The sequence below is a fragment of the Pongo pygmaeus genome, chromosome 18 (genome assembly GCF_028885625.2).
Source record: "Pongo pygmaeus isolate AG05252 chromosome 18, NHGRI_mPonPyg2-v2.0_pri, whole genome shotgun sequence".
NCBI lineage: Eukaryota > Metazoa > Chordata > Mammalia > Primates > Hominidae > Pongo > Pongo pygmaeus.
This window is the reverse complement of record NC_072391.2, coordinates 25,686,240-25,700,464: the sequence shown is the minus strand read 5'-3', so window position 1 is coordinate 25,700,464 and position 14,225 is coordinate 25,686,240. Positions and strand designations below refer to the sequence as shown.

At 48.0% G+C, this 14,225-nt stretch overlaps 1 protein-coding gene across 1 annotated transcript in view; it reads left to right on the top strand.

Annotated features, from left to right (window-relative positions):
* The window catches only part of VWA3A (von Willebrand factor A domain containing 3A), a 63,394-nt gene extending 56,724 nt beyond the window's left edge, over positions 1-6,670 (top strand). Inside the window, exons 30-35 of the mRNA XM_063654065.1 lie at positions 644-788; positions 1,552-1,703; positions 3,380-3,503; positions 6,105-6,202; positions 6,389-6,454; positions 6,570-6,670. Of these exons, the coding sequence (XP_063510135.1) occupies positions 644-788; positions 1,552-1,703; positions 3,380-3,503; positions 6,105-6,202; positions 6,389-6,440 (571 nt within the window). The 3' untranslated portion in view covers positions 6,441-6,454; positions 6,570-6,670. The remainder of the gene's footprint in view (positions 1-643; positions 789-1,551; positions 1,704-3,379; positions 3,504-6,104; positions 6,203-6,388; positions 6,455-6,569) is intronic.
* The last annotated feature ends 7,555 nt before the right edge of the window (positions 6,671-14,225 follow it).

The following is a 14,225-nucleotide window of genomic DNA, read 5'->3' as shown; positions in this document are numbered from 1 at the left end:
AGCCCCCATTTTTCAGAAAAGGAAGCCAGGACTTCAAGAGGTTAAGACACTTGCTGAAGATTGGGTAACCAGTCACTGGCTGAGCTAGGATTGTTTGGGTTGTTTGTTTGTTTTGAGACGGGGTCTCACTCTGTCTCCCAGGCTGGAGTGCAGTCATGTGATCATAGCTCACTGCAGCCTCAACGTCCTGGGCTCAAGTGATCTCCCACCTCAGCCTCCCAATTAGCTTAGACTACAGGCGCACAGCACCATGCCTGGCTAATTTTTTTAAAAAAATTTTTGTAGAGATGGGGGTCTCACTGTGTTGCCCAGGCTGGTCTTAAACTCCTGGCCTCAAGCAATCCTCCCAGCTTGGCGTTCCAAAGTACTGGAATTATAGGCACAGGCCACTGTGTCTGGCTTGAGCTGGGATTTAAATCTATTTCTGTCTGCATTTAAATTGTCAGTGTGTACCCTCTCATTCTCAAGAGGCCCCACAGCCCTCTCCCTGAGGGGCCACGGCGCTCATTGTACGGGTCTTCAGTGACAAGCAAGAATAGTCCTCATGAGGGTAACTTATCTGAATTCAATCTAGACAGGCCTGTTCTAACCAATCTCTTTCTCCCCTTCTCTGCCCCTCACCTCCTCTTTTCCTCCTCCCCAGTTTTAACCTGCTCAGCTTTGCAGAGAGCCTTCACTCGTGGCAGGACACGCTGGTGGAGACCACAGATGCAGCGTGTCATGAGGCTATGCAATGGGTGACCCACCTGCAAGCTCAGGGCAGCACCTCCATCTTGCAAGCATTGCTGGTAAGTCCCACCATGGAGTCTGACCTTGACGCAAAACAAATACCATCATCCCCTATGCTGACGCCGCACGATGCTTTAGGATTTACAAAGGGCACTTTTAGAATTTACAAAGCACTGCATCATTTCATCTTCCCAACACCCCAGTGAGAAAAGGATTCTCAATGTTCTCACGTTTAGATGAAGACACAGGCTGGGTGTGGTGGCTCACACCTGTAATCCCAGCACTTTGGGAGGGCAAGGCAGGTGGATCACCTGAGGTCAAGAGTTCGAGACCATCCTGACCAACATGGTGAAACCCCATCTCTACTAAATACAAAAGGTTAGCCGGGCATGGTGGCACATGCCTGTAATCCCAACTACTTGGGAGGCCGAAGCAGAAGAATTGCTTGAACCTGGGAGTCAGAGGTTGCAGTGAGCCGAGATTGCACCATTGCACTCCAGCCTGGGCAACAAGAACGAAACTCCATCTCAAAAAAATAAAAATTAAAAAAAATGGATGAAGACACAGAGGCTCAGAGAGATTAAGTGACTTGCTTGGGATTAACCAGCTAGGCAGTGAACCATGCTATTCCTGCTAAACCTCAGCAGCTTCCTTAGTCTGTCTGAGGCCGAAAGAGAATCTCAGTCTTTTTGAACAGGTCAGTGGCATCCAATCAGATGCATTTTGGCAGAGGTGGCAGCAAGCACCACCTTTAGGCATTTGGTTCTTGTCTTCTGGGTAAGCCTCTCCCCTGAGCTTGACAAGCTTCCTGTGTTCTTTCAGAAAGCTTTCAGTTTCCATGATCTGGAAGGATTGTACCTCCTGACCGACGGAAAGCCAGACACAAGCTGCAGCCTTGTCCTAAATGAAGTCCAAAAACTCAGGGAGAAAAGAGATGTGAAAGTGCACACCATTTCCCTGAACTGCTCAGACAGGTGCGCAATATGGAGTCTGACTGAGTTTTATTCTTTTTCCATAGCCACACATCTCAGCAGGGAGATCCAAGCTCCTCACCTAATCTAGCTGCTCACTTAGACACGGGTCTCTCCTGGGCCCTAATCCTGTAAATCAGAAATTAGGAGAAGCGGCCGGGCATGCTGGCTCACGCCTGTAATCCCAGCATTTTGGGAGGTTGAGGCAGGTGGATCACTTGAGGTCAGGAGTTCAAGACCAGCCTGGCCAACATGGTGAAACCCTGTCTCTACTAAAAATACAAAAATTAGACAGGCATGGTGGTAGGCTCCTGTAATCCCAGCTACTCAGGAGACTGAGATGTGAGAATCGCTTGATCCAGGGAGGCAGAGGTTGCAGTCAGCGGAGGTTGCACCATGGCACTCTAGCCTGGACAACAGAGTGAGACTGTCAGAAAAAAAAAAATAAAGAAATTAGGAGAAGCATTGTTTTTCTAGATGGCCCAAGCCGGTGTCACACCGTAGGGTGAAAACCCCTCTCTTTACTCAGATATTTCCCTCTGACTTCCTCCAGCCTGGAAACACGTTTGCATGGGATTCACACAGTCATGTTACAGTCTCCCTCCTACTCTTCCCTGGGATCACATTTGTGAATATTTAGGGGACATTTAGGGGAAAAGCTAGAGAGAAAAATATTAATGTAGCATCGTCATGGTTATTTTTATAAACGATCACTATAGAACATGTGTTATGACTGGGCACAGTGGCTCATGCCTATAATCCCAGTGCTTTGGGAGACTGAGGTGGGAGGATCACTTGAGGCCAGGAGTTCGAGACCAGCCTGGATATCATAACAAGATTCCATCTCTACAAAATAAAATAAAAATGTGAAAAAGAACACGTCAGATAAGACATACTCAGCTCATTCAAAAAAAAAAAAAAAACTATTATTAGCAAAACAGACTGCATAGGGACACATTTTATCTCTTGGTCTAAATCATGAGCCCCATAACTGTAGTATGTGTGTCCTTTACAGGCCTAACACATAGTAGGCACCGGATAAATGTCCCATAAATAAATGGGGGCTAGGCTGGGCACGATGGCTCATGCCTGTAATCCCAGCACTTTGGGAGGCCAAGGCAGGTGGATCACCTGAGGTCAGGAGTTTGACCTCATAGCGTCAAGACAGCGAAACTCCTGGCCAACATAGTGAAACTCTGTCTCTACTAAAAAAATACAAAAATTAGCCGGGTATGGTGGCCGGCACCTGTAGTCCCAGCTACTCAGGAGGCTGAGGCAGGGGAATCACTTGAACCTGGGAGGCTGAGGTTGCAGTGAGCCAAGATTGTGCCACTGCACTCCAGCCTAGGTGACAGACTAAGATTCTGTCTCAAAAGAGAAAAGAAATGGGGGCTGGAGTGTGTGGGCTGTGTGGTTTCAGGGGGTCCAGGCTAAATGGCGACACTCACATGGGGACTCCTCTTCCCTCAAGCAACAGCAGTTGCTATAGCTGTCCATAAGCTGGTGGGGCAAGTGTCCTTTGGTGTTCTAATGGCGGTCTCCATGGGACAAGCCACCGCCCATTGCCAGGCTGATTTCTCTTAAGCCCCACAGACTTAAGTTCCCCATGGATGTGGGCAGTCACACGAACTTGCCTGGTCAGTCAGCCTCCCCACCAGCCCTCTGTGCCTTCCTTCCAGAGCGGCAGTTGAATTCCTGAGAAAGCTGGCTTCCTTCACCAGCGGACGCTATCACTGCCCTGTGGGTGAGGACACACTCTCCAAAATTCGCAGCCTGCTGACCAAAGTCTTCATCAATGAAAAGGTAGGTTGCAGAGCCACTGAGCATAAGGTCTGTTGAAACGGCTCAGTAAAATACCAACAGGCATGGGGTTTTCCTTCTTGAACTCCTGGGCTCAAGTGAACCTCCCACCTCGGCCTCCCAAAGTGTTGGGATTACAGGCATGAGCCACCATGCCCATCCTGGGTTTTCCTTCTGACTAAAAAGATCTCTGCTTTTCGTTGAGACAAAATATTAGCCAAAAAGGATTGGGTTTCCCTGCCACTGTCCTTTTAGGCTGACTCTCCTCAAGGCTGGGAAAGAAGCAGGATTTGAGGGTGTTATATTTCCTGATGGTCAGGCCAGTTTGCCTTTGTTGGAAATTTATGTGGCTTTATGTAGATTACCTCTTTTAATATTATACCCATTTAACAGATGAACAACAGGCCCAGCGAGATTTAAGAATACACCTAAAGCTGGGCACGGTGGCTCACACCTGTAATCCCAGCACTTTGGGAGGCTGAGGTGGGTGGATCACTTGAGGTCAGGAGTTTGAGACCAGCCTGGCCAACATGGTGAAATGACGTCTCGACTAAAAATATAAAAATTAGCCGGGCGTGGTGGCATGCACGTGTAATCCCAGTTACTCGGGAGGCTGAGGCAGAATTGCTTAAACCTGGGAGACCCAGGTTGCAGTCAGCCGAGATTGCGCCACTGCACTTCAGCATGAGTGTCAGAGCAAGACTCTGTCTCAAAACAAACAAACGACAACAACAACAAAAAACTAAAGTCAGAGGAAGTGGTATAGCTAGAGCCCCAAGACACCCATGATCTTAAACTTTGTGCTTTAATTCCTGCATATTTGTGTCTTCTGGGGTTCAATTCACTGAAATACAGACATTCAAGTTATCTGTTAAGCAATAGATCTGGCAAAGTCATAGGTTACCTATTAAGTAATAAGTCTAGTAAAGTCATAGATTTCAATGATCCACTTCTGACTTAATAGGAAAATTCTGCACTTATTTATACCTTTTAGGAATGCAATGTTGTCATTGATAACATTCCCAGGGCAACAAATTATCAAGTAAGACAACCAATCAGAATTCCAGATTTCTTTTCAGAGGTTAAAGTTACTTTCACAGGACATGGCATAATTTTTTTTTTTTTTTTTTTTTTTTTGAGACAGGGTCTCATTCTGTTGCCCAGGCTAGAGTGCAGAGGCACAATCACAGCTCACCACAGCCTCCACGTCCTGGGCTCAGGCAATCTTTCCACCTCAGCCTCCAGATTAGCTGGGATCACAGGTGCGCCACCACGCTCAGCTAATTTCTTTAATTTTTTGTAGAAACAGGATCTCACCATGTTGCCCAGGCTGATCTCAAACTCCTAGGATTAAGTAATCCTCCCGCTTGAGCTTCCCAAAGTGTTGGGATTACAGGTGTGAACCGTCAGGCTTGGCTGGCATAATCTTTGAAGTCTGGGTAGCCTTACATGACTCCTTTGTTCAACTAGCTCTTCTAGGGACAAGTATTATAAATAATACAGAGAACTGAACAAATTGGTAAAAGTAATGAATATTCACCTAAGTGTCCTTATTACACAGGAAAACAAGTGATGATATGTTTAAGGCTATCAGCTTAATACCTTATCAAATCAGATTCTCCGAATTGTTTTTGCATGCAGAATGGGATTGCTGTGCTACTACTGCCAGGCAGAAGGGATGGCTTCCTCTTTTTTCTTTTTTCTTTTTTTTTTTTCTTTTGACACGAAGTCTTGCTGTGTCACCAGACTGGAGTGCAGTGGCGCGATCTCAGCTCACTTCAGCCTCTGCCTCCTGGGTTCAAGTGATTCTCATGTCTCAGCCTCCTGAGTAGCTAGGATTGCAGGTGCCTGCCACCACACCCAGCTAACTTTTATATTTTTAGTAGAGATGAGGTTTCATCATGTTGGCCAGGCTGGTCTCAAACTTCTGACCTCAAGTGATCCGCCCGCCTCAGCCACCCGAAGCGCTGGGATTGGTAAAATGTATTTTTAAGGATAGGTGGTGAAATTTTATTAGTTAACATTTTTTAAAAAGCATGCCTCAGCCAGGTGTGGTGGCACATGCCTGTGGTCCTAGCTACTTGGGAGGCTGAAGTGGGAGGATAGCTTGAGCCCAGGAGGTCGAGGCTACAGTGAGCCATGATCATGCCACTGCCCTGTAGCCAGGACAACAGAGCAAGGCTCTGTCTCTAAAATCAACCAAATAAAAAGCATACCTGTGAGTCTATTTCACTATAAAAAAATGCAAAAAATGGCTGAACAGATTCTACTGAATAGCGATGAGATAAGGAACCTGTGCCATTTCTGTTCCACTGGCCCAGAGTGGGGCCACCTTCACTCAGTTTCTGACATCGTTGTACTTTGCCACCGTCCCCTCCCTACACTGACTCTCAGACATCGTATTTCAAAGTGTCCCCTCTGCAGAATGACTGTCTTCATAGGTAGTGAGCTTCCTGACCCTGGAGATATACAAGCAGAGGCTCACAAGATTTCCTGCACTGAATAGAAGCCAGAACATGATTAGCTCTAAAATGCTTTTTCTGAGATTTTGGATTTTCAGCTCCCATCCAGTTATTAACTTCACACTCATTTCCTCTTTTCAAGGATCCCACGCTGCCACCATTTGAAGGAGATGATTTAAGGATCCTGGCCCAGGAGATCACCAAGGCCAGAGGCTTCCTCTGGCAGGCCCAATCCTTCAGGTATGCCCTTCACGCAGCCTCTCCCGCCTGCCATGTGGCTACAGCCCATGCAGACCCCGGACCCCATCGAGAAGGGCCGCACCCGTGATGGTACCCTTGCTCCAAGGGTTCCTGCCCTGCTTCTCCCAGCCAGCCCAGAAATCTGGGCACCAGGGAGACCATCTTTCTTCATCTCCTGCCCACCAGATCCCAACTCCAGAAGAAAAATGATGCAGAACCAAAGGTCACTCTTTCCTAGAGAAGTGTTCTCAGGTAAGGGGAGGGGCTAGACCCCATACTGCCTGAGTGTGCACTAAGCACCAAGTGACATGCTCTATTTTGTGGTCAATAATAACTTTGGCTAAAAAATAATGATTCCTCTAAACAGAAATGTCATCCTGCAAAGGACCACTCACTGAGCAAATCTCAGCCCTGAGGGCAGGATGGGATGGAATGCTGTAACCCACAGGAAACATGATTCCTGGTACCAGGACTCCCTGGAAGCTGAGGAAGGAAAGACTCTGTCTTTTGTGTGAGGGGCCATTCCTGGGTCTAATCTAACTCTCCAGCCCTGTCCCGCAGTGCACCCTACTCTCCAGCCACTAGATTGTCCCTCTCTGGGAAGCTCTAAACCAACCCCCTGCCTGAACGGTGCTTCTTGCAAACCAACCCCCTGCCTGAACGGTGCTTCTTGCCCCCTCTGCCTGGAGACTCCTGCTCACCCATCAAGGCACAGCTCAAATGACATCAGCTCCCTGGGACCCATCTAGAGTGAGGGGCCTCCAGTCTTTCTCTTGCAGCGTCCTGACCACGCAGACCTCTCGCACTCAGCACTCCATGTCACGCCACCTTGCTCGCTGATCTAACTCTTCTCCTTGACTGTGAGCTCCCTCGGGATGAGACTGGTGTCCCAGGATCTGCAGGTCCCCAGAAGCTGCCACATAGGAGACACATGGTAAACAGTGAACAGGTGGCTGGTCCATAAGAGGCTAATGCAGAATCACGGTCAGCCCATCCTGGGGGAAGAAGAAATAAGTGAGCCTCAGCACCACCCTCCATCCCTGCCCAACCAAAGTGAAATGAAGGCTGCTTATCTGGGGTCATTTTCTAAAATTAAAAACAATTAATTTTATTCCACTAATAGGATCAACATGACTTTAACTGTTTGAAGTGATCATTGGCGTGTGCATGTGTGTGTGCGTAAATTTTTAGTGACATAAAACTTTATTAAAAGACTCATACCATAATATATAAAGAATTTCAATAAGAAAAAGATAAACATCCAATTTTTTTTTTTTTTTTTTTTGAAATAGAGTCTCACTCTGTTGTCTAGGCTGGAGTGCAGTGGTGCAATCTTGGCTCACTGCAACCTCCGCCTCCCGGGTTCAAGTGGTTCTCCTGCCTCAGCCTCCTGAGCAGCTGAGCAGCTGGGACTACAGGGACTCACCACCACGCCCGGCTAATTTTTGTATTTTTAGTAGAGACAGGGTTTCACTATGTTGGCCAGGCTGGTCTTGAACTCCTGATCTCAGGGGATCTGCCCGCCTTGGCCTCCCAAAGTGCTGGGATTATAGGCGTAAGCCACTGTGCCTGGCCCATTCCAATTTTTTTTTTTTTTTTTTTTTTTTAGGCAGAGTCTCACTCTTTTTGCCCAGGCTGGAATGCAGTGGCACAATCTCAGCTCACTGCAACCTCCGCCTCCCAGGTTCAAGCGATTCTCCTGCCTCAGCCTCCCGAGTAGAGTAGCTGGGATTACAGGTGCCTGCCACCACACCCAGCTAATTTTTTTTGTTTGTTTGTTTTTAGTGGAGACAGGATTTCACCATGTTGGCCAGGCTGGTCTCAAACTCCTGACCTCAGGTGATCCGGCCTGACTGAGACTCCCAAAGTGCTGGGATTACAGGCATGAGTCACCGCGCCTGGCCCAACCAATTTTTAAAATGGACAATAGGTACATGAAAAGGTGCTCAACAGCCTTACCTGCCAGGGAAGTGTAAATTAAAACCACAGTGAGATGCCACTACACTCCCACTAGAATGGCTAAAATCAAAAAGACTGGGGTTGGGCACAGTGGCTCATGCCTCTAATCCCAACATTTTGGGAGGCTGAGATGGGAGGATCGCTTGATGCCAGAGGTTCAACACCAGCCTGGGCAACATAGCAAGACCTATGTCTCCAAAAGTTTAAAAGAAATTAGCCAGGCATGGTGGCCCAATACATGTAGTTTTAGCTATTCAGGAGGCTGAGGCATGAGGATCAGTTAAGCCCAGGAGTTTGAGACTGCAGTTAGCTATGATTGTGCCATTGCACTCCAGCCTGGACAACAGAGTAAGACCCTGTCTCTTAAACAAACAAAAAAACAAGATGGCCAGGCGTGGTGGCTCACACCTGTAATCCCAGCACTTTGGGAGGCCAAGGTGGGCGGATCACATGAAGTCAGGAGTTTGAGACCAGCATGGCCAACATAGTGAAACCCCGTCTCTACTAAAAACACAAAAATTAGCTGGGCATGTTGGTTCACATCTGTAATTCCAGCTACTAAGGAGGCTGAGGCACGAGAATCGCTTGAACCCAGGAGGTGGAGATTGCAATGAGCTGAGACTGGGCCATTGCACTCCAGCCTAGGCAACAGAATGAGACCCTGTCTCTAAAAACAAAACAAAAAAAAGCACTACAAGATCAAGATGTGGAACAGTTGGAACACTCATATTCCAGTTAGGGTAGGGGTTGTGGTAGGGACGTATAATTTGACTCAATAACTTTGGAAGACTATTTGGCAATTTCTACTAAAGTAAAACATATGCCTACCCTATGATCTAGTAATTCCACTCCAAGGGTAATGAATGCATATGTTAGACAAAAGACATATAAGAATTTTTCCAGCAGCCTTATTCATTAGAGCTCAAAATTGGAAACTACCCAATGTCCATCAGTGGCAGAATGTGCAAATAAAATCTGATACATTTTACAGTGAAATATTATGCATCAATTTAAAAAGAATGAACGCCTCACGTGGTGGCACACACCTGAAATCCCAGCACTTTGGGAGACCAAGGCAGATAGATGGCTTGAGCCCAGGAGTTTGAGACTAGCCTAGGTAACATGGTGAGAACCTGTCTTTACAAAAAAATACAAAAATTAGCCAGGCTTGGAGGCACATGCCTGTAGTGCCAGCTGCTCAGGAGGCTGAGGTGCAAGGATCACCTGAGCCCAGGAGAGGTTGAGGCTGCAGTGAGCCTTGATCATGCCACTATACTCCAGCCTGGGCAACAGAGTGAGACCCTGCATGCACCCCCAAAAAAGAATGATCTATACAGCTATATTCAACAAGATGCATCAGTCTCATAATATTGGGCAAAAGAAACCAGACACAAAGGAGTACATACTGTATAAAGTCATTTATATGAAGTTCAAGAACCAGCCAAACTACTTACTGGTGATTGAAGTCAAAATAATAGTTACCCTGTGGGATGGGGGACACAAAGGGGACATCTGGTGTGATGAAAATATTCTATATATTGATCAAGGTAGGAGTTACACTGAGCTATACATAAGTAAAAATTCATCAAGTTGTTTAAAAACACAGCTGTGACCAGGTGCGGTGGTTCACACCTGTAATCCCAGCACTTAGGGAGACCAAGGCAGGCAGATGGCTCAAGGCCAGGGGTTCAAGACCAGCCTGGACAACATGGAGAAACCCTGTCTCTACTAAAAATACAAAAATTAGGCATGGTGGCGGACACCTGTAATCCCAGCTACTCGGAGGCTGAGGCAGGAGAATCGCTTGAACCTGGGAGGTGGAGGTTGCAGTGAGCTGAGATCGTGCCACTGCACTCCAGCCTGGCGACAGAGACTCTGTCTCAAAAAAAACGAAACTCACTTGCTAAGGCTTGATGAGACCCTGCTTTGGCCAGGCTCTGTGCTGGGCCCAGCAAGGCAGTGGTGACCACAACCCCTGCCATGGTAAATCTCAGTCTGGTCCATCTTGCACAGCTGCTATTCTGGGTCACGTCTGTAAATACAGAGAAAAGGGCCTGTGGTGGTTGTATCCATTTGCTAGAGCTGTCATAACAAAGTACCACAAATTGAGTGAATGAAACAACAGAAACTTATTCTCTTATTGTTCTGGAAGCTGGAAATTCAAGATTAAGGTGCCGTGAGGGCCATGCTACCTCTGAAGACACCGGGAAGGATCCGTTCCAGACTTCTCTCCTCCATTCTGGTAGTTCCTTGGCTTTGGGCAGCATAGCTACAGTCCTGACATGAAGCTCTCCCTATGTGCATGTCTCTGTTCAAATTTCCCCTCTTTATAAGAACACCAATCACACTGGAGTAGGGGCCCACCCTACTCCACTATGACCTTAACTCATTACATCTGCAGTGACTCTATTTGGAGAGTTAGGGTTAAGTATGTGGGATTGGGACTTCCACATACGAATTTTGTGAAGAACACAATTCAACCCGTTACAGATGTAAGTTATGCTTCTCTTTGCAAGACAACATCACCAACTGGTACTGGGGAATATGAGTTCTCTGGCCCTGTTGGTGGGAGAAGAAGCTGGCCTTTGTGAATGGAAGGTTGGACCAGACACATGGCTTATGAAGTGGGGAAGGACAGGACCTAGGTTCAAATCCCAACCTCCCATGTAACGAGAACAGCTACCATTGTTTGCACACTGATTGAGCCAGCACCATGCTCAACATTTTGCATAGAGCATGTTAGCCATAAACCTCACAGCACTGCAACTATAAAGTGCACATCATTTGCAGTTTACAGATGAGGAAACTGAGCCTTGTAACTGCTCAAAGACACACAGCAAGAAAGTGGCAAAGCCAACATTTAAATCCAGGACTGACCCTGTGGCTTTTCCCCACCACATTTGGAGCCCCTTTTCTGGACCTGTTTCCCTGTCTCTCAAATTGAGCTAAAACAGAGTTGTGAGGATTAAGCAAGATCTCTTACCATCTGGCTCATAGAACATGCAGACTAAGATTTTGTTTTTCTCTTCGCCACACCTATGCCCACAAAGGGTGTTGTATGGGTGGAGGCTTTTTCAGTTGCCCTTTTCAGAGCAAAGTGACCAGCCCTTCCTGCTTTCAGCCCCTGTGGCTCCATTACAGCAGTCGTGAGCCCTTGGGCACATGCCTGACCCTCCAATACTGCCACTTGAACATGAGTTTTCTTTTACTGAGACAGGATCTCACTCCATTGCCTGAGCTCTCCAGCATGAGACTGCAGTGGCACAATCACAGCCCACCATAGCCTCCACCTCCCGGGCTCAGGTGATCTTCCTGCCTCAGCCTTCCAGGTAGCTGGGACTACAGGCACATGCCACCATGCCCGGCTAATTTTTTTGTATTTTTTTGTAAAGATGGGCTCTCACTATGTTGCCCAGGCTGGTCTCAAACTCCTAGGCTCAAGTGATCTGCCCGCCCCAGCCTCCCAAAGTGCTGGGATTACAGGCATGAGCCACCACACCCAGCTGAACATGAGTTTTCAAAGGATGATATGATCCAGCTCTGAAGAAGCACCCATCAAAAGTAGAATGATGTGATTGATGCATAAATCAACAGAGATGAGTGGAAGATTGCAAGACAGGAAGAGTAGATAGATGGGTAGAAGGAAGGAAAGAAAGATATATGGGATGAATTAGATGGGTGGAAGGTTGGATGGATGGAAATTTGGATGGATAGGTGGAAGGATAGATGATGGAAGGTTGGATGGACAGGTGGAAGAATGGATGGATGACAGGTTGTATGGACAGGTGGAAATACAGATGGATGGAAAGCTGGATGGAAAGGTAGAAGTACAGATAGATGGAAGGTTGGATGGATACGCGGAAGGATGGACAGGTAGAAGGTTGGATGGATAAGTGGAAAGATGGATGATGGAAGGTTAGATGGATAGGTGGAAGGATGGATGGATGGAAGGTTGGATGGGTGGATGGAAGGTTGGATGGATAGGTGGAAGGATGGATGGATGGACGGATGCATGGATAGGTGGAAGGATGGATGGATGGAAGGTTGGATGGATAGGTGGAAGGATGGATGATGGAAGAACTTTTTTAGTTTTTTGTTTTTGTTTAAATATTTGCCAATCATTTATCTGATGAGGGATTTGTATCCAGAATATACAAAGAACTCTTAAAAGTCAACAAATAACTCAACTGAAAATGAGCAAAGGATTTGAACAGACACTTCTCCAAAGAAAACACATTAATGTGCCAATGAGCACATGAAAACATGTTCAGCAGCATTAGCTATCAGGAAATACAAATGAAACCACAATGAGACACCACTTCACACCCAATAGAATAGTTAAAATTTTAAACATAGATAATAATAAGTGCTGGTAAGGATGTGGAAATATTGGAACCCTATACACTGCTGATAGGATTGTAAAATGGTGCAGCTACTTTAGAAAACAGTTTGGCGGTTCTTCTCTAAACACAGAGTAATCATATGACCCAGCAATTCTGCTCCTAGATATAGATGAAACCCTTTTTCTTGGGGTTCTAGGACGACTTGGCCGGCAGGACAGAGCCCGGCACGCAGGGCCTTTGCGTCTTTTCCCGCAAGAAGCGTGGACCATTTTGCCCATCCCAGCCCTACTGGCTTCAGTTTCCCCTCTATGAGAGCCTGCGGGTCTCCACCTGAGAGAATGCAGGTGCTCCAGCGCCGGGAGTGGGCGGGCAGAAGAGCAGGCGGGGGGCGGTCCGGATGCCCCGCCCCGCCCCGTTCTGCCCCCTCGGGAGGAGGAGGTGGCCCGGTGTCCCTGGCGGCGCAGAGACTGGCGCAGCGCGGGGAGCACGCAGCGCCGCGGGAGCCCGGGCCAGGTGAGCGAAGACCGGACGCGGGCCAGGGAGGGACGCAGGTGCTGGCGGGACAGGGAGGGTGAGGGGGCCAAGAAGGGAAGGGACCCCCACCCTCAAGCTGCCGGCCAGCCCAGCGCACCTAGGGTCAGTCCCTGATGCTCCCCACCCTTTTGCCAGTTACTTCCACCAAACCCGCTTTTGGGGTCCCCATAGACCTGGATTCCGGCGGAGACATTGTCTGTGACTCCATCAAAGTTTCCTCATGTTCTCTGGGCCTCAGTTTCCACCTCTGGGTAATGGGAACCATAGCCTGTACTTCACTGAACTTCCAAAAGAATGAGTGAAGTCATGTCCAGGGTGGGTCTGGCGCGCGACCATAGCACGGCCAGATCCCGAACATGCCCCAGAGATTTTGTTCACCCAGCAGCATTTGCTGGCCGCCTGCTTTGTGCCAGGCACTGTTCTAGGTGCTGGGACACTCCAGGGAATGAAATCCTCCTGGAGCTTTGCAATCTAGCCTTGCAAGGCATTCTGGCGTCTGTTTTCTCATGACCACCCTGTGAGGAGCCAGAGCAGCCAGAAATATTTGGGTCCATTCACAGTTGTGGGTACTGAGGTACAGTGAGGTTTTAAGGCCCTTACCCAAGGGCACACTCCAACAAGTGAGTAGCCAAGGCTGAGTCCAGCCTTTGCCACAAAAGGCATCCCGTTAGGGTAGAAAGTCAGCTCTGATCCCATAGACCCTTCCCCATAACAGAGTCCTCTGGGCCTGAGTATAGGAGGAGGGCTCACTGTGGGGCTGCACCCTCTCCTCTCCCTCCGGGGGATTTAGGCCCCTCCTCCGTGATGATTTGCGGTCTCTCTCATTAAACCCATGAGTGGGCTAGGTGCAGTGGCTCACACCTGTAATCCCAGCACTTTGGGAGGCTGAGGCGGGTGGATCACTTGAGACCAAGAGTTCGAGACCAGCCTAGCCAAAATGGTGAAACCCCCGTCTCTACTAAAAATACAAAAATTATCCAGGCGTGGTGGCACGTGCTGTAGTCCCAGCTACTCGGGAGGCTGAGGGAGGAGAATTGCTTGAACAAGGCAGGTGGAGGTTGCACTGAGCCAAGATCACACCACTGCACTCCAGCCTGGGCAACAGAGTGAGACTCCTTCTCTAAATAAATAAATAAAGCCATGAGTGTTCGTGCTCATACGGGGCAGGACTGTATTCCTCACCCAGA